At 52.0% G+C, this 22,241-nt stretch overlaps 1 protein-coding gene across 3 annotated transcripts in view; it reads left to right on the top strand.

The window, feature by feature from the left end:
• LOC111145731 (TSC complex subunit 1) overlaps window positions 1-22,241 on the top strand; it is a 47,360-nt gene that overhangs the window by 21,033 nt on the left and 4,086 nt on the right. Inside the window, exons 6-20 of one of the 3 annotated variants that reach the window (XM_022500891.1) lie at window positions 668-812; window positions 2,314-2,468; window positions 2,833-2,906; window positions 9,283-9,458; window positions 10,793-10,908; window positions 11,216-11,327; window positions 11,636-11,754; window positions 13,558-13,627; window positions 14,101-14,205; window positions 14,480-15,038; window positions 15,991-16,034; window positions 16,653-16,804; window positions 17,592-17,774; window positions 18,632-18,742; window positions 19,466-19,588. In XM_022500891.1, coding sequence (XP_022356599.1) covers window positions 668-812; window positions 2,314-2,468; window positions 2,833-2,906; window positions 9,283-9,458; window positions 10,793-10,908; window positions 11,216-11,327; window positions 11,636-11,754; window positions 13,558-13,627; window positions 14,101-14,205; window positions 14,480-15,038; window positions 15,991-16,034; window positions 16,653-16,804; window positions 17,592-17,774; window positions 18,632-18,742; window positions 19,466-19,588 — 2,244 coding nt within the window. Of the gene's footprint in view, window positions 1-667; window positions 813-2,313; window positions 2,469-2,832; window positions 2,907-9,282; window positions 9,459-10,792; window positions 10,909-11,215; window positions 11,328-11,632; window positions 11,755-13,557; window positions 13,628-14,100; window positions 14,206-14,479; window positions 15,039-15,990; window positions 16,035-16,637; window positions 16,805-17,591; window positions 17,775-18,631; window positions 18,743-19,465; window positions 19,589-22,241 lie in introns of all 3 variants that reach the window. The other 2 variants (XM_022500890.1, XM_022500892.1) reach the window with 2 other exon arrangements.

The raw sequence follows: 22,241 nt of genomic DNA, 5'->3' as shown, positions 1-22,241 counted from the left end.
GTGAGCCGCTGTAGCTATGCCGAGTTGATTCATTATCCGTTGGGTATTAAATATCTTCAATTAGCTTGAAGTTATATGACTTGATATTTAAACTATAGACACGGTCAGAGGTCACTGTATCTTCTTTTATTTGCTGATCTGTAAATGCTGCTATAAAGGTGAGCAATTAAGGAGACTTGTTAGCGCTATGCTAATTTCTTCTTAAATTATACTTCTGTTGTCATCCTTTAAAAATACTATATTACATTACTTGTGTAGTGTTTTTTAAAAGGATTAACAAAAAGTAAGTAAGTAAGTATTTGAAGATTTGGTTGCATGAACGGAAACTGTCGTGTTCCTTTGTTCTGGTGAAGGCAGCTCGTCATGCTTCCGTCCATGTGCTATAGGCAGAGTGTCCCCCGGCTGGAGGACTTGGGCGTCCCCAGGTCAAGGTGAAGTTTGTCTCCCAAATAGGTGTGTGTGGGGGCAGCAGAAGTGATCTTGGCAGACTCATTACAGTCGAATCTGATCCATGTCATTCCCCCTAAGACATGAGGGGTAGGGACATGAGTCTGTGAGGGGACCTATAATTTGTGACCCCTGTGGAATTTAGAGCAGCACCTTGGTGTGCTGATCCCGATGCTGTGCCTGACAGACATCTCTCCCTGCCTGACCTTTCCTTCTGCAGATGGATACCGATGTCATCGTCCTCACAACAGGTGTCTTAGTGCTGATCACCATGCTGCCCATGATTCCACAGTCGGGGAAGCAGCACCTTCATGATTTCTTTGATATTTTCGGCCGTCTTTCGTCGTGGTGCCTGAAGAAACCAGGTAAAGATGTCCTTCCGTACCTGTCGTTCCCTGCCAAGTGAATGCTTTCGCTCGTGATCGACAGGTCATGAGCTGTAAAGGAAGGCGTGTAGAATTTCGTGGCTGGAGTGGGTGGTGGTCACCAGTGGCTGAGGAGTACCTTGGGCGTGTGCCTGCTCACCGTAGGCACAAAGAAGTCTGGCTGTTGGACACCTTCCTCATTCTGTCGGCTTAAGAGCATTAGTTGTCAGAGAAACTGGTAGGATGTAAAGCCTTCTAATTGTTGGTAAACTTCCATCTCTCAAAATACCTTCAGTCCGGGTCACAGCAGCACAAGACTAGGCTTGTGGCACCTTTTTGGTCTTACTCTGCTGGTCTGTTGTGACAGAAGACAAACCTTGGGTTCTGAGAAACCTGTCTCTTGCATGTGAAGGAGGGAAGATGTGGTGGGTCCTGATCGGTGTCCTTGTTTTGAACGTGGTGGGATTTTCCCCCGTCCTGGCAGGGAGTCAGGCTCTGTCAGATGATTCCACAGCTATAAGCACGTGATACTTGGAATCTTTCGGTAAGCCCAGCACGAGCTGTTCATGTCGGAAAGATGAAGTGTAAGTCATGTCACACCACATCTGTGGCTTCCTGTACGGGATTAAATAATAAGTGCAAGACCCAGGTGATGCTGGTTACTGAGGACGCTCTTGGGGGCAGAGGAGTGGTCTGTGCATTATTGTGGAAGAGCCGTGCGGATCCTGTGGACTCGGGCTTCTCCGTGGGGTCCGGGTGAGGCGCGATGGACAAAGTGTTGGGTTTCTCCCACTCTCAGCGCCTTAAGCTAGTTTCTGGATAACAGTTTTTTCACTCCTTAGTTACAAATCTGCAGAGCTAAGACTACAGCCTGATTTCAAAAGGATCTCTCTCATATGTTCTGCAAATGTTTGAATGCTCGTCCTGCACCAAGCACTGTGCTAGGCACTAAGGGTGCAGAGGTGAGTAAGACAGGGCTGTTCAAGAAGCTCAAGAAATTCATGCTGAATACGAGTGGAGAAGTATTGTTACAGACTGGTGGGGGGGGGGGGCCCTGGCTGACTCAGTTGGTTGAGTCCCAACTGTAGGGTAGAGACCCTTGACCTCAGGGTCATGAGTTTGAGCCCCGTGTGTGGCATAGAGTTTACTTAAAATAATAATAATAAAAAACAACAAGAACAGATTTTAGGGCGAGTGATTATCATGAGAAAGTTAGGTCAGCATTGTGAGAGGGTTGGGGGAAGACCGGAGAGGAGCTTTACATCTGTCAGAGGCTTTATGGGTCATTCTAAGTAGATCGGCATTTATCCAAAGGCCGTAGGGAGCCCCTGATAGATTTTAAATAGGGGCGTTTGGTGTGTTCAGATTTGCATTTTAGAGAAACATTCTTCGTTATCTGCAGAGCGAGGTGTGGGCAACCAACCGCCCGTCGTGCTGGTGGCCGCGTGCTCACCTTTGCTTGTGTCTGGCTGAGTCTCCTGTCCGTGATTTCCTCTTTCAGGCCACGTGACAGAGATCTATCTTGTCCATCTCCACGCCAGTGTTTATGCTCTCTTTCATCGCCTCTATGGAATGTACCCCTGCAACTTTGTCTCCTTTCTACGCTCTCACTACAGTATGAAGGAGAACTTGGACACTTTCGAAGAAGTGGTCAGGGTGAGTGATGGCTGCTCATTGGAGAGCCGCGTGCTGTGCGCACGCTCTGCGGCTGGGACCTGTGCATTCAGTAGGGGACAGATTTTGAAAAGTAGTTCGTCTCTGCCCCCAGCCCCAGCCCTAGGCAACCGCTGATCTCCTTTCTGCCTCTGTAGACTTGCCTCCCTGACGAGCGTTTCCCAGATGGGGGATCACGTAGTACGTGGTCTTCTGGGACTGATTTCATTCACTTGGCAGAATGTTTCAGGGGTCATTGTGCTGTAGCAGGTGTCAGGACTCCTTTTTATTGTCAACTAATACTCTGTTGTGGGGAGATGCCACAGAAATTTAGCCTTTTATAATTTGTCAACCCCTACTCTTCTAGCCAATGATGGAGCACGTGCGAATTCACCCGGAATTAGTGACTGGATCCAAGGACCACGAACTGGACCCTCGAAGGTATAGAAATGAGGCTGGCAACTCAGAATTTCACAGTGTCTCTTGACAGAGTAGTCATGTGATCAAGGCGATGTCCCTACTGTGGGGTTATTTGGGAACACAGGTTCTTCTACGTAGAGAGTCACTGTTCTGACGGACTCGTGCTGCTCGAACTTCGTACTTGTCGGAAACACACTCCTCACGCGTACAGAATTAACAGCTCCTGCCAGGGAGCGGAGGCGGTTACAGGGCAGACACGTGGCCCGCGGAGCCCCCGGAAGGCTGTGGGCTCGGTGGTAGCCGTGACTGCGAGGAAGGCCGAGCCGCGTGTAGCTGGAAACAAGTGGCGTGTGGGAAGCGCGGGTGTCGAGGGGAGAGCCGCCCATGCAGGTAGCCAGGCACCCTCCAGGGACCCCGAGAAGTCTCCAGGTTTATTCCCCGGGGGAAGAGCAGCTGCGAGACTTCCCAGAGACTTCCCATTCAAGGATGCTCGAGGAGGAGGATGCCGGCGTGGGGCGGGCAGAGCTGAGCGGGGAGTGAAGTTCCCTGCACGGAGCGCCGAGAGGCCCAGCTCCCTCCTCCCCGTTCTCCGGCTGGCAGCCAGGCAGATGCTCCCGCTGGCAGAAGATGGAATGCTTTTTGGGGAAGCCAGTCCATAGATAACTGACATTTGGGGATCTCCCACTGAAAAAGCTGGTTCACTGCCTGATCTCACCTCACAAGCCCTCCCTCTGCCACACGGAGCCGCAGTTGGCGCGAAACAGCTTCGTGTGAGAGAGACGGGCACGGGGACAGGTATACGTGCTGTGCCCGTAAAGTGCAGCAAGGTCGTGGGAGTCCCTGCACCCACAGCCCTCAGCCAGTTTCTCCCTGTTCTTGCCCCCATCGTTCCCCCTGTCCCCTGCCCCACTTCAGAGAAACGCCGGTCTTGCTTTTACGTTAATCGTTCTTTCTTTTACCCGGTGTGTTGTTGTGCTTTTGGAGAGTGACTGGGGAGCCGAGCCAGGCTAAGGAAAGGGGCGGTCCTGTCGCTATCAGGTGAGGGTTCCTGGAGGCGGGCGGACTCTGGTGTTCGAGTCCCCGTCCGGCTTCCCTTCATTGAGAGTTTGCAGGGGCCCCGGGCGGGGGGCGTCAGTGGGCCGGGTCATACATGGGGGAGACCTGAGACACAGTGCTCCCCCGAGTCAGAGCATCTGGCAGGGCCCACCGCGAGGCCGGTTCCCGGAAGTGCTGCTGAGACGCGGCAGAGGACGACGACTGCTCCTGTGCTGCCTCTGGGCTCCCGGTGACCCGCTTCCAGGAGCAGCTCAGGGCAGGGTCCGTCTGCGCCGCGGATCCAGGCAGGGAAGGGAGAGCAGGGCCTTCATCAGTGCTCACTCAGGACAGACTGAGCAGAGACGATGTATCGGGCTGGGGTCACCTGCACACTGCGTTCCCCCGTTAAGAAGACAGTGCGGGGACGAGGGTGATGGCCCGCCACATGTCTGTTTGCCCGCCTGTGAGATCTGTGCCTCGCGCAGGACCTCCCATCCCCTGTGTCTCCTGCCTCTTTTCTGGGTTTGCTCTTGTCTTCGGGGAGTGTACCTTCCAGCAGCTCTCAGAGAAAGGAAGCAGCCATGTGGCTGGGTACAGACTTCCGGGCCCCTCATCCTGCAGCCTGAAGGCTTTATTCAAACATCCCGTCTTGCTGCCAGCACTGCTGCTGTGACCCCGGGCTCTTCTCCTTTCTCATGGCTGTGTTGGCCGTGTTGGCTGTGTTTTTCTCTGTGGGAGCTGGTAGAGCCCTTCCTGTGTTCTTCTCATGTTCTGACATTGCCTTGTCAGAACCTTTCTCCTTCTTTAATCTGGAAACTCTTTCCTTCAGGTTCTAGGAAAGTTTCTCTAATTATCTCGTGCTTAATTTCCTTCCTTCCGTTATGTCTGTCTTTCTGCAGCTGCTCGTTTGTAGATCGGGGCCTCCTAGAGTGTCCTCTACTTTTCTTTGCTCTCCTGTTTTTTCTCTCTGCTCTTTTGTTCTTTCTGAAGGTTTCCTCATCTTTAGCTTCTAATCCTTTTGTAAGTTTCCTTCCTCGTGCCTTGTTCTGGGCATCTAAGACCTTTCATGGGTCTCTGAGTGCTCCTCTTCATAGCTGCCTGTCTTAGGTTTCATGGATGCGCACATCTTCAAGAATCTGGGAGTTGTTTGTTCCCCGTGTAATCCGTACACTGTCGTTCTTTTGAAGTCTTTGAGGTTTTCCGCAAAGATCTGGTAATCTGCGGGTGTCTGGGTAGGGAGACCAAAGAGCTGTCCACAGGGTGGGACTTGTCACCTCTGAGCTTTCCGTGTGCGTGTGTGTGTCTGTGTGTGTGTGTGTATGTATCTGGCTGCCGCTGGAGGGAAGAGCCTGGTGGTGAGAGAGGTTAGTGGTCTTGGCATTCAGAATGGACATGGCTCACTTCAATGCCATCAACTATTTCTGGAATAGCTCAGTCCTGAAAATCTGTTTTACTCTCTTCAGAGGATAGCCCAGATTTCTGCTGCCCAGGACTGTAGAGGTGGGGAGGGGATCTCGGGACCCTGACCCTCAAATAGTTCTCACCCTGTCTTCCCCAGGCTGGCTGTCCTCATCTACCGTCTCCTCCTACCATCTACTGCTTATCTCCCGTGCCAGAAGTACTTGATGTGTAGACATTTTTTTAGCTTTTTAAGGATCCTGCGGTGTGAGTCAGGTTAACTTTTAGGTTGGAAACAATGGGAGCTTAGGGTTCTGCTTCCTTGGATGTGCTACATAGGTTGCCTCTGGCCCATCTGCTTTCCAGCTTCAGGAGCCTGTAGTGCTGCTCTGTCTTCCCCCTTTCTCCTCCTTCCCATAGGTTTATATTTAAAAACAACCGAATCCAAACTGTAGGCTTGGTGGGTTGGGGAGGTTATATAATTGGATGCATATATTCAGTCTGTGATGCTAACTTGGAAGGTTCCAGGCCAGCCTAGAGAGCCTCGCTTCCGGTGGTAGGCAGGGGTCATCTGGCTTTCGAGGAAAGCTCTATCACAAAAGACAAGAGACCAACATAGGGGCGCCTGGGTGGCTCAGTCAGTTAAGCACTTGCCTTTGGCTCAGGTCATGATCCCAGGGTCCTGGGATTGAGTCCCTCCTTGGGCTCCCTGCGCAGCAGGGAGTCTGTTCTTCCCTCTGCCCTTCCCAGCTGCTTGTGCTCTCTCTCTCTCTCAAATAAATAAAATCTTTAAAAAAAGAGAGAGAGAGAGAGAGAGAGAGAGAGAGAGAAAGACACCAACATAAAGAGGAGGAAAGGGAGCTAGAAAGAAACGTAATACAGAGAGAGGAGGAAAGTATCTGAGTAGCCACTGAGATGGGGCATTTGAGCACACGCAGAGGTCAGAATGCCATGGAGGGAAACATTCAGAGACAGAGAACCCTTGAAAATGAAAATTGAGGGCTAAAGTCAAGACTTCAACAAAAGAACTAGAAGGTAAAGTTAAGACTATCTCAGAAAGCAGAATCAGTGGATAGAGATGAGTATTCTGAGCAGAGAACTAAGAAACTTAAAATAATCAGTCCAAGAAGCCAACATTGAAGAAAAAAGAGCTTTAGAGAGGAGAAAACTTTTGTGAAAACATAATAGAAGAAAATTTCCAATACAAGTATGAAAAATACAAAGAAATATAGCAATCAGGATATTGAAGGACACACCTTTCCTGATTGAAGGGGCTTACCTAGCACCCAGCTTCCATCACATTTACCTCCCATAGACCCCCTTCTCAGCTAACGACTAGGACATGTGTTCTATCAGAATGTGAGTAGAATCTGGTGAGACTGAGCCCAGGAAGCAAGGGGGACCTGACTTTGGATCGTGGTCACGGGAAGTCTTTGGGTAACACTGCATAGCAGCCCTCAGAACAAACCAGTCTCGGCAGAGTGGGAGAGAGAGGCCTCCAGAAGGGAGCTAGTGCGGCGGGAGGGCAGAGGGAGGATAATTCCAGTAGCTTATTTGCACATCATTACATAAAAATTTTATCAGGCTTTGTTTCAGAGCCGTTGAGTCCGGTTAGGAAGAATTACAATAGAAACACAGAGGACTGAGGACAAGAAACAGAAAAATCCAAACTCCAGGACAAACTAAATCTAACAGAAAAGGAAATCTTGTAGTACACTCTAATCACTGAAAACTAATTTTGAAGAAAACGAAACTATGATACACGTCTGCTGAGAGCAGGGAGGAGGGAGAAGGATATTCGGAAGCAGTCTACGTCCTCGCTGGCCATAGTAGAAGTCTGCAGATGATGGGTACAATCTGTATACAGGAAATTCAGAGCGTAGAGCATATTCTTTCAAAATAATATGCAGGCAGGGCACTGGTTCCGCCGACAGACCGGAAGCAGCTGCCAAAGTGGTTGAGGGGAAGGACACGGGAGGGACCTTTTAACTGACTCTTTAAACAACCCTATTTCATTAAATGCAAGATGGCCACGGAGCCCTTCTATTTTGGGTTCGTCTGAGAAAGAAAAAAATGCCACAAAAACTAACACACAACTAATTAGATATGACTTCCCAGTTTCAGAGACATTAAATGTGAAAAATCCTTTTAAGAACCAAGGAAATAGCGTAAGTCCGATTAAATCAAGACATGTAAATGTATATTCTACTGTGTTGTGAGTCCACTGGATTCTCCAAAAGCGAGGCTCCTGTGTGTACGTAAGCGTCCTGACCCTTGCTGGCCCCTCACCCCTTGCCCCTGGTGCCGGGAGTACCTGGGGAGGCTACTGCCCTTAGCACGCAGGAACCCCGGGCAGTGAGCACCCACTCAGACCGTAGGGGCGGTGCTGATGTGAAAGGCTTTCCCCCTAGGGATGCTGCCCGTGCCCTGGGGACTCTCTGGTTCTGTATTTGGTATCCCATCGTCACCATCTCAGATTGAGTGGTGCGTTTTCTAGAGCAATTGTATGGAAGCAGATGTTTTGTTGGGGTAAACCCATGGTGTGCCCTTAGTGCAGGGCTGATTTTTCTGTGAAATTTGGAACATGAAAATGAGAGTCTTGCTGGATTCCTGCTTCCTTGGATAACTGGATAGCGAAATTACGCCATCTGAAAGTTTATACTGGAGCAGGTACCTGGTGTATTCATTATTAGGGCTTTGTAGACCATTTGGCAAATACTGGAGAGGTAAGAAAGGAAAAGGACATCGCCCATGACTTTCAGTTCTTTTAATTTGAACACTTGGTGTCCTCATCTCTCTCTCTTTGTGGGCGTATCTCTGAGTAGTTTTGAATCTTTATTCGTTGGAGCTCACTACCCTGAATGTCTTAAACCACTGAGTCTTGTAAACATAAGTTTTAAAATCAGCTTTAGGGGGTGCCTGGGTGGCTCTGTTGTTAAGTACCTGCCTTCAGCTCAGGTCATGATCCCAGGGTACTGGGATCGAGTCCCGCATTGGGCTCCCTGCTCGACGGGAAGCCTGCTTCTCCCTCTCCTGCTACCCCTGCTTGTCTTCCCTCTCTTGCCGTGTCTCTCTCTGTCAAATAAATAAATAAAATCTTTAAAAATAAAATAAAATCAACTTTAGGGAGGTATAGTTGACATACAATAAGATTCATCAGTTTGTTCAGTTTTGACAAACGTCACACTCACGGTAAAGAATATGTCATATGCCCACAAGGTTCCTCCGTGTCCTTTGTGGTCAGTCTCCTTCCTGACGCTTGGCAGCCAGTGACCTGCTGAGAGCATGCTTTTTAGGATGGTGTAATAACTTTTCTTCTATAGAATATATCCCCTTGGTGTGATTTTGGGTTATTTCTTTTCTTTTTCCTGTGACGAGCTGTGCTGAGTATGGTTGTGTATCTTGCCGTGTGTTGATTTCCACAGGCTTAAATCCTAGAAGTGGAACTGTGGGTCATACGGCAGGAATCTTTGGCTGATTTTAAAAAATGTCCTTGTGGGCTTTCTCGAGGTTTGAGTCTTTCTGCGCCGTATTGCTGGTCTAGAGATGGAGTAGGACCCCCTTGGCTCTGACAGGAGACCTTAAGTCCCACCGCAGCCACCCAGCAGTTTCCAGGCCTCCCTGGACCTTTGATGACCTTCGGTCTGGGGGAGAAGCTACCCCGGTGACCGGCGTAGCTTGCGCTCTCTTTGGAGGCGCTGCCCAGTTGTTTGTTGACATTTTCGCTTCAGATGAGGTTCTGATAACCTCATGTGCCCAGTTTAAACAGGGAAGGTGGAGGTTTAGAGAATGGATGCCTGATTCTTAGTACACCGCACGGTGTAATGCTTGGGCTGGTGGGGTTCTGCCTTGTCCGTCGCTAATCCTCATTCTGTGCCTGGCCTTGCGTTCGCGTTCTTGAGAGTTGGGTGTTTGATTAAATGGATTACAGCTTGCCTTTCTTAACTGTTGTTGCCTCTTCTAGGTGGAAGAGATTAGAAACACACGATGTTGTAATAGAGTGTGCCAAAATCTCTCTGGACCCCGCAGAAGCCTCGTACGAAGACGGCGACTCCGTGTCCCCGCAGGTGTCCGCGCGCTTTCCTCATCGTGCGGCCGATGTGGCTGCCAGCCCTTACGTCGACACGCAGAATAGCTGTGGTAAGAGTGACCTTGGCTTCGTCTCTGGAAAGCATGGCTCATTACGTCCACTTAATTTTTCTTTTCCTGGGGTGAGACTCACTGCAGCATCTAGGAACTGTTTCCCAGATGCTGTAAATTAAAATAAGCCTCCAGTTTCTCCCGATTAACCCCTCTTTCAAGTTTAATTCGGAGCCCCACATCTTTGGCCTCCTACCCGATGGTGCGCCAGCGGACCAGGGGTGGGTCTTGAACACAGAACGAGGAGTGTGGACCTGAGGGTTCGCCTTCCTGGCTTCACCCCGTTGGGGGTCTTTGTTTCAGACGCTCGCAGTGAGGCCCCCGGGCTGCTGCACTCACGGACACAGTTTGAGTGAATCTGGACAGTTGAGAATTGGTTTCTAGAAAAGCCAGGCTTATCTGTAGGTACTACCCATTAGAGGTTTCATCCAGGCTGTGCTTTTTCAAGTTACCCTGAAGCTTAACTTGACATCAGACCTTCCTGAACTCGGGGAGCCTGGATGGCTCTGTTGGTCGAGTGTCCGACTTGATTTCGGCTCAGGTCATGATCCCAGGGTCCTGGGGTTGAGCCATGAGTTGGGGCCACACTCTGGGGGGAGTCTGCTTGACATTCTTTCCCTCTTCCTCTCCCTCCTTCTCCCCCCTCCCCGCTCGCTCTTGCTCAAATAATCTTTTAATAACCAAATTTTAATAAATAATCTTCTTTTGGGAAAGATTTTATTTATTTATTTGACAGACAGAGATCACATGTAGGCAGAGAGGCAGGCAGAGAGAGAGGGGAAGCAGGCTCCCCGCTGAGCAGAGAGCCCGATGCGGGGCTTGATCCCAGGACCCTGAGACCATGTCCTGAGCCGAAAGCAGAGGCTTTAACCCACTGAGCCACCCAAGTGCCCCTAAATAATCTTTTCAAAAGATTTCATTTATTGGACACAGAGCGAGCGACAGAGAGACAGAGAGCAAGCATAAGCAGGGGGAGTGGCAGGTGGGGGGAGAAGCAGGCTCCCCACTGAGCAAGGAGCCCGATATGGGGCTTGATCCCACAACCCTGGGATCATGACCTGAGCCGAAGACAGACGCTTAACCGTCTGAGCCGCCCAGGCGCCCCAAATAAAGAAAATCTTAAAAACAAAACAAAAGAACAACTTTACTGAACTATTTCCGAAGAGCACTTAAAGAGGCATTTAGGTGTTACTTTGTCCCTAAGACGTCAGGAGTCCCCTCAGTTATTTAAAAAATATGAACATTATCATATGGTTTGGGGGCCGTTTTTTTCTTCCCCCAGAATAATCTAAAATCGCACACTAATCTCACACGCTCTTTCCTTTTCATTTTAGGGAGTGCTACCTCGACCCCGTATTCCAGCTCTCGGCTGATGTTGTTAAATATGCCCGGGCAGCCACCTCAGACTCTGAGTCCCCCAGCGACACGGCTGTTGACTGAGCCGCCACAAGTATGGTGTGAAAGAGTGTGCCCGCTTGCTTCTCTGCGTGCGGGCGAAGCGGACCATTGGGGGACGGGAGTCAGCATGTGGTCGGGAAGATCTCACCCTGCTCATTTTAGGAATTATTTTTAAGGATACGTGGTATTAGGAAAGGTGGTTACTGTTGCCACTCGGGTTTCTCTTGGAGTCTAGATTTACAACATGCATCATAATAAAGTTTTAATAAGATGCGTTTTTCTGTCCGGTCATGAGTATAAACTTTAGGGATGCTTTGGTGTTCCTTTCTCACTGCTGACCTGCCTCATTAACTCCCCAGGCTGCTCTCTGGAGCCCATCTACGGTTTGTGGTATGACCACTCCTCCAACGTCTCCTGGAAATGTCCCACCTGAGCTGTCACACCCTTACAGTAAAGTCTTTGGTACAACTGGTATGTACGTCTGAGGTGGGATTCGGTGGGTCGGTTTGGGCCTGCTGTGTGTGACAAGGGACTGTCTCTTAATCCAGCAGTGAGTTTGGGGCTGCTTACAGCAGTCAGCCTGTGGTTGACAGTTCATACAAAACTTGGGGGTTTTCAGAACCTAGAAAGTGAACCAAAAAAAAAAAAAAAAAGATGACTCAAGCCGCCTAGAAAGTTCACTCTAGCGGCTTTCTTCATTGTCCCAGGCGGGTTGAAAAGATTCAGAGTTTTCTAATAGGCTTGGTGATGGTGTATATGTTGTCCTTGCCTATGAGCAGGTGGAAAAGGAACCCCTCTGGGAACCCCAGCAACGTCTCCCCCTCCTGCCCCGCTCTGCCACTCGGACGACTACGTGCCCATTTCCCTGCGGCCGGCCACAGCCACACCCCCCAAGAAGGTACGTGCCGGCGTGTCTGCGCTCCCTCTGCCCCAGCTCGGTGACCCACGTGCGGCCTCCCTTTGGGCACGAAGCTCGTTATGTCAGATGGAATTTGGACCGGGTATGTGGTGGGTTTGGATCAGGGCAACTGAATATAGACTCGCCAGCAGCTCTCAGAGTGTTATCTGCTTATCCTGGAGCTCCAGAAGCCTCTTGGGGGACCCAGGAGCTCGCCTGCGTTCATAGTAATACTAACCTGCCCTTTCCCCTCTTGACCACGTTGGCGTTTGCACTCGTGGTACAGAGTGATGCGGGGGAGAAGGGCCGGCCCCCAGCGCAGATCAGGGCTGGCACCAAACTGTCTGGTGCACGCCGCCTTCTGTCACGTGTGTCTTCGGTTTGAAAGAACAAAAGATAAAAAAGCCAAAATGCCAGTGCCTTAAGAGTGTTCATGGAAAGGAGTAAGAAGGATTTATTTTAGTATATCGTGACCCTTGAGGACATACCTACTTAATATTCTTTGAGAGAAAATAGGGGATCCATCACAGACTCTGGTGCCATGACGTGAGTTGACGGCTAGACCAGCTGCATTTCTCGGGGAGCGCCAGTGTGATGAGAAGGGACAGCCGACCAATGGCCGATGCTTGTTTAGACCTGGGCATGGGACAGGCTGCTGCTTACGTGACCAGCTGTCACTTCAAAATAAACAATGGACAGGCTTTGCTGCTGGTGGCAAAATTCAGTTTCCAGGTAAAATTAGAGTACAAAAAACCTGATCTCTGTCGCCGTGAGCTTGATGGTATCCCCGAGACTTTTGTGAAGAGATTGAAAAGTTCTAGGGAGCCTGGTGAATAATCGAGTTTTTGATGTCATGTGGTGAATATTTCCACACTGGGAAGCCCAATGGGGCGAGTCAGGATCTTCTAAGTGTCTGGTTGTGCGATGGTCCAGAGCCGCTGTAGGCAAAAGTGCAGAGCCCAGAGTGCCCCCGCAGTCTCGAACACAGCATGAAAGGTGGCGTGGCCTTTCAGATTCCACGCGGTAACCCCTGAGAAATGACTCCTTGTCAAGTCATCAAAGGTTAAGTCTTTTTATAACTACTTAACACTGGGGCTTAGAAGTTCCTTCGCGTGCTTTAGCCAGAATAACACAGTGCAGCAGCTTGAGCGCAGAGGCTGGTCTGAGCTTCCGGCTTCCTTCCATTCAGCCAGACACGGAAGAGGGAGCACGAAGGCAGAAGAGGTTCACTCATCTCACTGACTTTATGTGTATTGTTTTGGAAACTGTAGTTATTTTTCGTAAGAATTTGTATCATTTATGTTTACATATAATGGATTTATTATTGTTATTATTATTTTTTAAAGATTTTATTTATTTATTTGAGAGAGACAATGAGAGAGAGCCTGAGAGGCGAGAAGGTCAGAGGGAGAAGCAGACCCCCGTGGAGCTGGGAGCCTGATGTGGGACTTGATTCCGGGACTCTGGGTTCGTGACCTGAGCCAAAGGCAGTTGCTTAACCAACTGAGCCACCCAGGCGCCCTGGATTTATTTTTTTTAAGTGAAGTAGTAAACATTTTTAAAATGTTTGTTTTGATTTCTAGTGTAGTAACTGTACTAGAACCACATAAATAAAAGCTCATGGGACTCCTGGTTTTTAAGACTATGAAGGTACTTGAGACCAAACAGTGCTTAAACCACTGAGCCAAATGTTAAACTCTTTTATAAAGTGTTAAAGTTTAGATTTTTAGGATATGTCTCTTACACAAGAGAACACGTACACAATTTTCTGCCTTATGACATAAATGGTACCTATCTTTTCAGGAAGAGAAAACAGATTCAGCAAGGCCCTGTCTACATAGACAGCACCATCTCCCGAATGACAGAGGATTAGGTAAAGTCTCTGGGTAACCCTAGACCTTGCTTGTCTCTTCTTGGGTTATGTGTGCAAACAAGGAAATTCGGGAACACCACAAACTGATGAAGGCCAGAGAGAGTGAGGCGTAATTAATTCTAAAAACCAACCTAATAATAACATCAAAAAAAGCCTTTAAGTTATTGCCGTGAAGTACCTGTTATGTGCATTTTGAGCTGGTCAGGTTGTGGTGTTTAGCTGATCGCTCAGATGTTGAGAATGGAGGATTTTATTTTCTGTGGGGTTATGTTTTTCAGTACCTTTAATTAGACTCCCTGCGGTAGCCTCGTGTTCTGGGGCTGCTCCGGGGGGGGGGGGGGCTGGTTCTAGCCTCCTCGCCTCACACGGCAGGAAGAACGCTTACGGACGCCGTCCATGCGGGGCGAGCGCTTTCACAGTTGGGGGGTTACCCATGTAGTTCTTTGACGTGAGCTGTTTTCGTTTCTCCTTAGAAGAGCTACCTGGCAGCAAAGGTTCTGTCACTCTAAGTGACCTTCCAGGGTTTTTAGGAGACCTCGCCTCCGAAGAGGACAGCATCGAGAAAGCTAAAGAAGAAGGTAGTGTGTGGGGTTCTGGGCTCGTACAAGATTACTGCGAGATGGTAAAACTCTCATGGCGCCCTGAAACCGGGGCTGAGTGTCAGCTCTCCCAGGCTTGCTTGGTTTTTCTTCTCTCGGGAAGGATGTGGGAGGTGTATTCTGGGTCCTATGCCAGGGGAAGGGGTGGCCCTTTAAGTGTCGCACCGCGTGGCAGCACACAGCCCTGCACGGCCTGGCCTTACCCAGGTGGCCCGTTGACAGTGCTGGCTCTTGTCTCCCTCCCTCCTCTCAGCGGCGATCTCTAAAGAACTGTCCGAGATCACGACGGCCGAGACCGAGCCCCTGGTTCCTCGAGGAGGCTTTGACTCTCCCTTCTACCAGGACAATCTCCCGGGCTGTCCTCGCAAGAACCATTCGGCCACCTCTGGCGCTCAGGGCGCCAGTGTGAACCCTGAGCCTTTAAACTCCTCCCTGGACAAGCTTGGGCCTGACACACCAAAGCAAGCCTTTACTCCCATAGACCCGCCCTGCGGAGGCACCGCCGAGAGCCCCGCCGGGCACAGGGAGCGCCAGACTTCGCTGGAGACCAGTATCCTCACTCCCAGCCCTTGTAAAATTCCGCCTCAGAGGGGAGTGGGGTTTGGAAGTGGGCAGCCTCCCCCTTACGATCATCTTTTTGAGGTGGCGTTGCCAAAGACCGCCCATCATTTTGTCAGCAAGAAGACCAAGGAACTGTTAAAGAAAGCAAAAGGAAACGCAGAGGAAGATTATCCGCCCTCGACCTCCCCCGCGGAAGTCCTGGACAGGCTGGTCCAGCAGGGAGCGGACGCACACAGCAAGGAGCTGAGCAAGTAAGGCCCCGCCACGGTGTCCCTTCCCTCTCCGTGCCCGCAGCAGGAGGCTCGGCGAGAGCAGGAGGGGAGTGGGGCTCGTGCTCCGTGCTCATGGCGGCGGCCGGCTGCCCTCTGTCCTTCCAGCCCATGCCTTTGCCCGTGTGCGGCCGCCAGCCCCAGGGGGCCTGTCCTGCAAGGGCGCTTGAGCGAGCTCACCCAGGGGCTGCCCTGCGGGGCTGTGTGCTCTGAGAACGTGAGGGGGTCTGGTATCCAGGTGACCTAGGAATCCCTGTCCCGGTGTGTCCTCCTCCGGCCGTAGGTAATGTGGCTCCTCTGATGGAAAGCAAGTCAGTGGTTTCAGGGTGACCCCTCCCGCACGCCCGCGCTCGCACACAGGCTAGCCTCCGAGAGGCCTGAGCCACTGTCCCCATCTTTCCTCTACAGCCCTTTTCAACGGTTATCGAGGAGGGGGGCGAGGGAATCACCAGTTCCAGGGTTCGCGTCCTTGGCTCTTGCTAAACAAGGTCTTGGTTTTAATTTTTCTTCAACGTCATGATCTTAGGTGGAATTTGACAGATTTCTCTTGTTGAATGAGATTTGGTGTAACGGGCTCAGGTACATGGCACCTCAGGTACACGGCTCAGGTACACGGCACATTGAGTAGAAAGTAGGTGGCGCTATGTTGGGGCGCTCTGTCGCCTCGGAGAGCCGAGCAGAGATCAGCCATGGCGCGAGCTCCAAGGGAGGGCGTCCGCACCCTGGGGAGCCTGTCATGCTTGGTGGGCGTGCCAGCCCCCATCCAATGCGCACCGCCACCTCTGACAGCCTGGGGACCTGGGGATTGAAGCTTCGTTAGGCCGTTGCTGCTTTTGACTGCAAGGAAGCGATCCAGCCTTGCGGCAATGAACAGCCCCGAGAAGGCTGTCCGGGCAAGCTCCGTAACTTTGTCCCCCTGCACCTTTCTTCCTAGGTTGTCTTTACCCAGCAAGTCTGTTGACTGGACCCACTTTGGAGGTAAAGTTGTTACTTGCACTCCAGACCAGCCCGCGTGGATCCTGTGTGCTTGTCGCCTTTTCTGTCCTCGGAGGAGGCGTGCCCTGTAGGAACAGGTCCCCCTTGGGGGCTGCTCCAGCCAGCGTATCCCCTTGGCCCCTAATACCTCAGACGTTGCAAAGCTAGCATTTTCTACTTCTGGAAAATGGCACGTAGCAGGTGCTCGAGGCTGGAATTGCAGAAAGCGCCGACCTCGAGCTCGGCTTTCGTGGGAAAGAGCCCAGTGAGGTCAGGAGCTGGGCCTGGTGGAGGACCCAGCATTGGGGGAAGGAGGGCGCCTCGAAGAACCGTACGTATGGTTTGGGTCTGCGGGGCGGAGTCAGGAAGCTCTCAGGAGTCCTCCCACCTTCTAGCATTTTGTGCTGCTTCGGAGGGCAGCCGGTAGTCAGGCCTCCTCCCTCTCCTGACGCGCGACCGTCGCTGAGACGCAGGCGGCCTTTGCCGAGGGAGCAGGGACTTGTAGCTGCGAGAGGCGCGCTTCGGAAGCTGGCTGACTGGGGCAGGGTCTTGACGGAACCGTCTGTAAAAGGCCTCTCTGCCACCCTCCCTCTGCTTTAAAATCAGGCTCTCCTCCCTCAGATGAGATCCGCGCCCTCCGTAACCAGCTGCTGTTACTGCACAACCAGTTACTGTATGAGCGTTTCAAGAGGCAGCAGCACGCGCTCCGGAACAGGCGGCTCCTCCGCAAGGCGGTCAAGGCAGCGGCCCTGGAGGAGCACAACGCGGCCATGGTGAGCTCCCCGGGGCCCGCGGGCAGGGCGTGCCTCGGGCTCTGGGGTTCGCGCGGGCTCCATCTTCTGAAAGGAGCGGCTGCCGGCTCAGGCCCCAGGTGTCCAGTCCCGGCTCCGCGCCGCCACGGCTCAGGGTGGTCGCTCGGTCTCTGAGGGTGACCGAATGGCCCTGGTGGGACAAGTGGCTTCCGTGTGTACTTGTGATCGCCTACAACGGTCACAGAGTCAGAGGCGCGATTTTGTTCCTCCAAATGTGAAACCAGCTCTCCTGAAGCTGTTTTGTGACAAAAATCTTACAGCACTGGGGGGAGCCAGTCAGACCGAGGGGCTCTGCCGCTCCTCCCCTCAGGGAAGTCGCTCAGCCTCCGCAGCCTCTGTTACCCGTTCCGCGAAACGGGGGCGCGAACAGCAGCAGCCACTTTGCAGCCGTGCTGCCTGAGGAGGTCCCGGGACTCCGTGCTCACCGCCGGTGTGGCAGCCGGTGTCAGGGACCTGGCTGCTTGGTGTTTTATTAGAGGTCTTGGGCCAGCGCTGGCGGTTAGGACTTTGGAAGGTGTTGGGAGTAACTGGCGCCTGAGACAGGTTCTTCCAGCGGCTCCCGATCCCTGTGCCGCTGGCAGGTTGGTGGCCCCGGCCTGCAAGTCTGGCTGGATCGTCGCGAGCTGGTGGCTGCGGTGCCTGTGGTTAAAGCTTCAGGGCGGGTGTGGCCGTCGGCACTGGTGACACGGGCGCCTCACCGCCCCTGTCGAGGGGCAGCTAAAATGATCACGTCTTTGCTCTCCGCTAGAAAGACCAGTTGAAGTTGCAAGAGAAGGACATCCAGATCTGGAAGGTCAGCGTGCAGAAGGAGCAGGCCCGGTGCAGCTGGCTGCGGGAGCAGCGAGACGCGATGGTGGCCCAGCTGCACAGCCAGATCCGACAGCTGCAGCACGACCGTGAGGAGTTCTACAACCAGAGCCAGGAGCTGCAGGTACGGCGGCGGCCCCAGGCCCGGGCGGCTGGGACTGGGCATGGAGGCGCCTCGCTCAGCCCAATGGACAGGAAGGGCTTTTCTCTCTGATGCGGCGGCGCATAGACGGCATCTTGGGCCGAGGTTCCCCCGCCAGCTCAGGTCGTACGCAGCTCCTGTGGCATTTTGGTCACTTCCCGGCATTCCAAGGCAAAAAGAAACCCTTGACTGTTGTGCTTTTAAGCAGATTGAACAACTTAGTCCTTACGCCCTGACAACCCAGCAGCTATTTGAGGACAGTAGACCCAAGTTTACGTTGTTGTAGATTTTGTTTTTAAACGACCACCATGACTCACCAGTGCTGTGTGTGTGTCCCTGTTGGGCACCGCAGAGGCTCAGACCTTGGAGTCACACTGGACACCGACGCCCTCTTTTCCCATTTCATGCCAGTATACACAGTGCTTTGTATCCCAGCAAACCCCAGATCCCTGATTCGCAGACGTGCCCACATCCCCTGCCCTCGCCAGCACGTCTGCTACTCCCTCTCCTCTGCCTCCAGCATGCAGTTCACACGACGAGCGGCAGGTGTCGCTGTGTTTCCCTTAGACACTTCACACCTCTTCGCCCCAGCCCTGTGGGTTGGCTTGGTTTGGGGACTGCGGATCTAAGAGCTTCTTGTTCTTCTGCTAAACAAATCAGGAACTCAGAAATCAGCCATAACTTGATTTTTAAAACTAAGAAACTAAATCCTAGTGACCCAGGAATAGTGGAGCAGCTGCGAAGCTGGGCTCCCCCACTTGTCTGCGGGCCGACGGCCGGGTGGGGTGGTGCCCTGGCCGGAGGCGGTGGGTGACTTGCTGGCGCGTCTCTCCGGGCAGACGAAGCTGGAGGACTGCAGGAACATGATCGCGGAGCTGCGTCTGGAACTGAAGAAGGCCAACAGCAAGGTGTGTCACACCGAGCTGCTGCTCAGTCAGGTGTCCCAGAAGGTAAGCCGCGGGGCAGGCTGCCTCTCCTCTCACACTTCTAACTGACGTTCTTCCTCCAGACGGGGTGAGGCCGTTATCTGCGTACCTCCAGCTGGGGTTCCCACCCGGGAGCAAGGCAGCCTCCCCCCACCCCGCGCCCTGGGGGCAAGGGGCAATGTGTGGAGGCACTTTTGGTGCTACTGGCATCACGTGGACAGGGACCTGGGTGCTGCGACCCACCCCACGATGCACAGGACAGGTTCTGCAGTGGAAGAGCACCTGGCCTGTCCCTGGGCCTGTGTGTGCCCCTGGAAACCCCCTCTTAGATCCTCGTGTACATAAACGTGGGAGTTTGCTCACTAAATGCTCCTGAGCTCACTAAATCCCGTTTTGGGATTCACCACACTCTGTACAGTTTATGTACGAGCAAGTGCGTCTTCCTGGGCTTTAACCCTGGGCTCTTTTCCCCGCAGTGAAGGTCACACTCGCCTGTCCTCCGCAGGCATCCCGTGGGTGGCCACTTTGAGGTAGCGGCTCTCCACTGCTTCCCCTTTGCTCAGCGCCGTTTTGAAGTTGCCGTGGGACGCCTTCCTCCCCGCTAGCCGTTGTGTTAAGGGATTTGAAACCGTGGGAGTTTATTGTCCCCTAGCACTGACACCGGAGTTGCAAGCCGGCCCCTGTGTACGCCCACTGGCCAGATGTGGGCCACGGGGGCGCTCACGTTGCCCGCCCTGTTTTGGTTAGCTCTCGAACAGTGAGTCGGTCCAGCAGCAGATGGAGTTCTTGAACCGCCAGCTCTTGGTCCTCGGGGAGGTCAACGAGTTGTATCTGGAACAACTGCAGAGCAAGCACTCGGACACCACAAAGGTATGTGGGGGCTCGGGGAGCCACGCCTGGGGGGCGGGGAGCCCACAGGACCCAGGCAGCAGGTCTGCGGCCGCACGGCATGGTCGCAGCCCTGCGGACGAGCCCTCCTCGGCCGTCGTGCGAGCTTGTTCCCCCGGTTGGCTGGCTTTGCAATGAAGTCAGGGTAAGTGAAAGTGCCGCATGGTAATTGGTACAGAGTAGCTGATAAAGGGTTTGTCTTCTCTCACCAGTGCCCGCTTCGAGAGAGGGAGAAAGAGAGAGAGAAACAAAAAAAGGATAGGAAGCCAGTTCTGTTGAACATAACGCTCGGGACTGTGGGTGTATACTGGTATACATATTTTTTCTTCCTTTTAATGTTGAATTTAATTTCAGCAGATGGCGGTTCAGTCCTGGCAACAAGGCCAGTATCGGCATGATCTTACACTAATTAGTGTCTCACCAATGGTGTTGAGGCAGAAGTTTTATGTCACTTTATAAATAGCCTCGGGTAATGTTAGTGAATGAGCTGGGAATGAGTTGGGATGGAATTCTAATAGTAAATGCTCAGATGCCTCCTGTCACTAACTTCTCCATCACACACAGGCTTACTTTTTAGGATTTCTTGGGTTTGTGCTTTGTAAAGCTTTTTTGGCCAAATGTAGAAAGTAGTCTTAGAAGCAGAGAGGTGTAATTTTCATACTAGAGTTACTCCTTATTTTGCAGCTCCTCTCAGCTCTCAGATTCAGACTCCCTTTAGAAGGATGTTAAATGTGGAACTTTCTAGAAACCAGCTAGCCGTCATTTTGGAGGTATAATGGGCTTGGAAAAGAACGAGGGGAAAAGAGACCTAAGAGACAGTAGACCCTCTGAAAATGCTGACCAAAATGCGTTCCTGATACCTGCCAAGAGAAGTCAGTTGGGCTGGCCTCTGTGCTGTTGCCTTCGGCTGGAGCACTTGGACTCCTGGGACCTCCCACAGCCACCTGATCTCTCTGGACCCTGTTTCACAGTCCCTATGTGGATGTGATGACCCTGACTTACAGCAGCTAGGGTGTCTACGGTTATAAGCAGGAACAAAGACGCCACTAACCCACCTTAACAAAAAGAAGTTCGTTACTTCACTTGGCAAGAAGTCCGAAAGCCGGTGGGTTCCGGGCTGGCCCAGTCAGTTTAGGGACAGTATCCAAGAGCCCGGTTCTGAGTGCCTGACTGGCTCAATCCGTAGAGCATGCCCCTGTCTTTTTAGAATTAAAAAAAAATTTTTTAAGGTTTTGTCTTTTTTTAGTTTTTTAATTTGTTTAAGTGGTGTCTATACCCCACGTGGGGCTTGAGCTCACAACCTTGAGATCAAGAGTATGGACAGATGGACAGGAGCGTGTGACTCTTGATCTTGGGGTTGTGAGTTTGAGCCCCATGTGGGGCATAGAGATTACTTTAAAAAAAAAAGCGTCCCGTTTTTTCCACCTCCTGCACCACTTGACCTGTCTTAGCAACCTTGTCCTCTGGCTAGCTGTGCCGATGGTTGCAAGGTGTGAGCCACAGGAATGGCGGTCACGGGTAGACAGACACCACAATCTCCCCCGGAAGAGGAGAGGTCGCTTCCTGCGGGTCTCTCAGTGAGGAAACTTTGCCAGGAACCCTCCACCAGACTTCCCACCCTTGCTGTTGGCCAGGATCGTGTCTTGTGTCTATCCCTAGCTCAGTCATTGCCTTGGACCTGTCAGAATTTGCCCTTGGACCTGGAGTCAGGCTTCCTCTTGTTCAGTCAAGTGGGGAGGCAGGGTGGTACCGGAGAATCTGCTTGGGCATGGCGGGTAGGTGTGGGGTAGGACGTCCTGCGGTGGTTGTGAGGGTTCGTGGAGGCGCATGGATGTTCCTAGTCCAGTGGTCGGCTTGGTTCTCCATAAAGAACTACTGTCGCTGATGACAGAGGCTGCTTCGCCTCACCTGTGCTGAAGTCTGGAGCCCTCGGCACGGCTAGAATGGCCATGATCCCACGATCGGTGCCCAGTCCCGAGTTTCAGTCTGTGGAGTTCCACTCCAGGAGAGCAGTCACTGGTCGTCTTCGAGGCAGGGACACCCCCATGGAAGTTCCATATCCTTGCTCCTTGTTTTCTATCCTTTTTTTTTTTTTTTTTAAGATTTTATTTAGTTAGTTGAGTTGCTCTGGGCTCAGCTGGCTTGGTCTTTCGGCAGGCAGCCATCTGCCTGGCGGGATCTGCGGGCTGCGGGGAGCCCGAGCGAGCCTGTCCCACCGCGCCGCGCCCGCTGCCTTTCCCTCAGTCGGTGTGTGGGGAGAAGAGCCTGACGGACGACAGATCAGCTGCGACCCCACTACGTTGAAAGAAGCAGATATCGGGGTAGCTTCATCTGGCGTCTGCGAATGTCACGCTGACGTAGTTGAGCCTCCCGTTCACGTGTTTTTATATAAAGTCTATTTTTGAAATCTTTTTCTTACTGATACATAGACTGTAAGTTTACTAAAAACTTAGAGGTATAAAATGTATTTTAAGTCACTCTTCTCCTGGCGTTAGACTTAACATGCTTCCGGTTTTTTCCCTTCTACCACGTGATACGGTGATACATTTTTGTGCAAAGTGCCTAGTCATGTTTCAGATGATTTCCTCAGGGGCGGATTTCAAGGAAGGGCCACTAGATTAATACTTCTTGGCAG

Source organism: Enhydra lutris, unplaced genomic scaffold (assembly GCF_002288905.1).
Source record: "Enhydra lutris kenyoni isolate GAN:26980312 unplaced genomic scaffold, ASM228890v2 scaffoldscaffold13, whole genome shotgun sequence".
NCBI lineage: Eukaryota > Metazoa > Chordata > Mammalia > Carnivora > Mustelidae > Enhydra > Enhydra lutris.
This window is presented reverse-complemented; position numbering and strand designations above follow the sequence as displayed.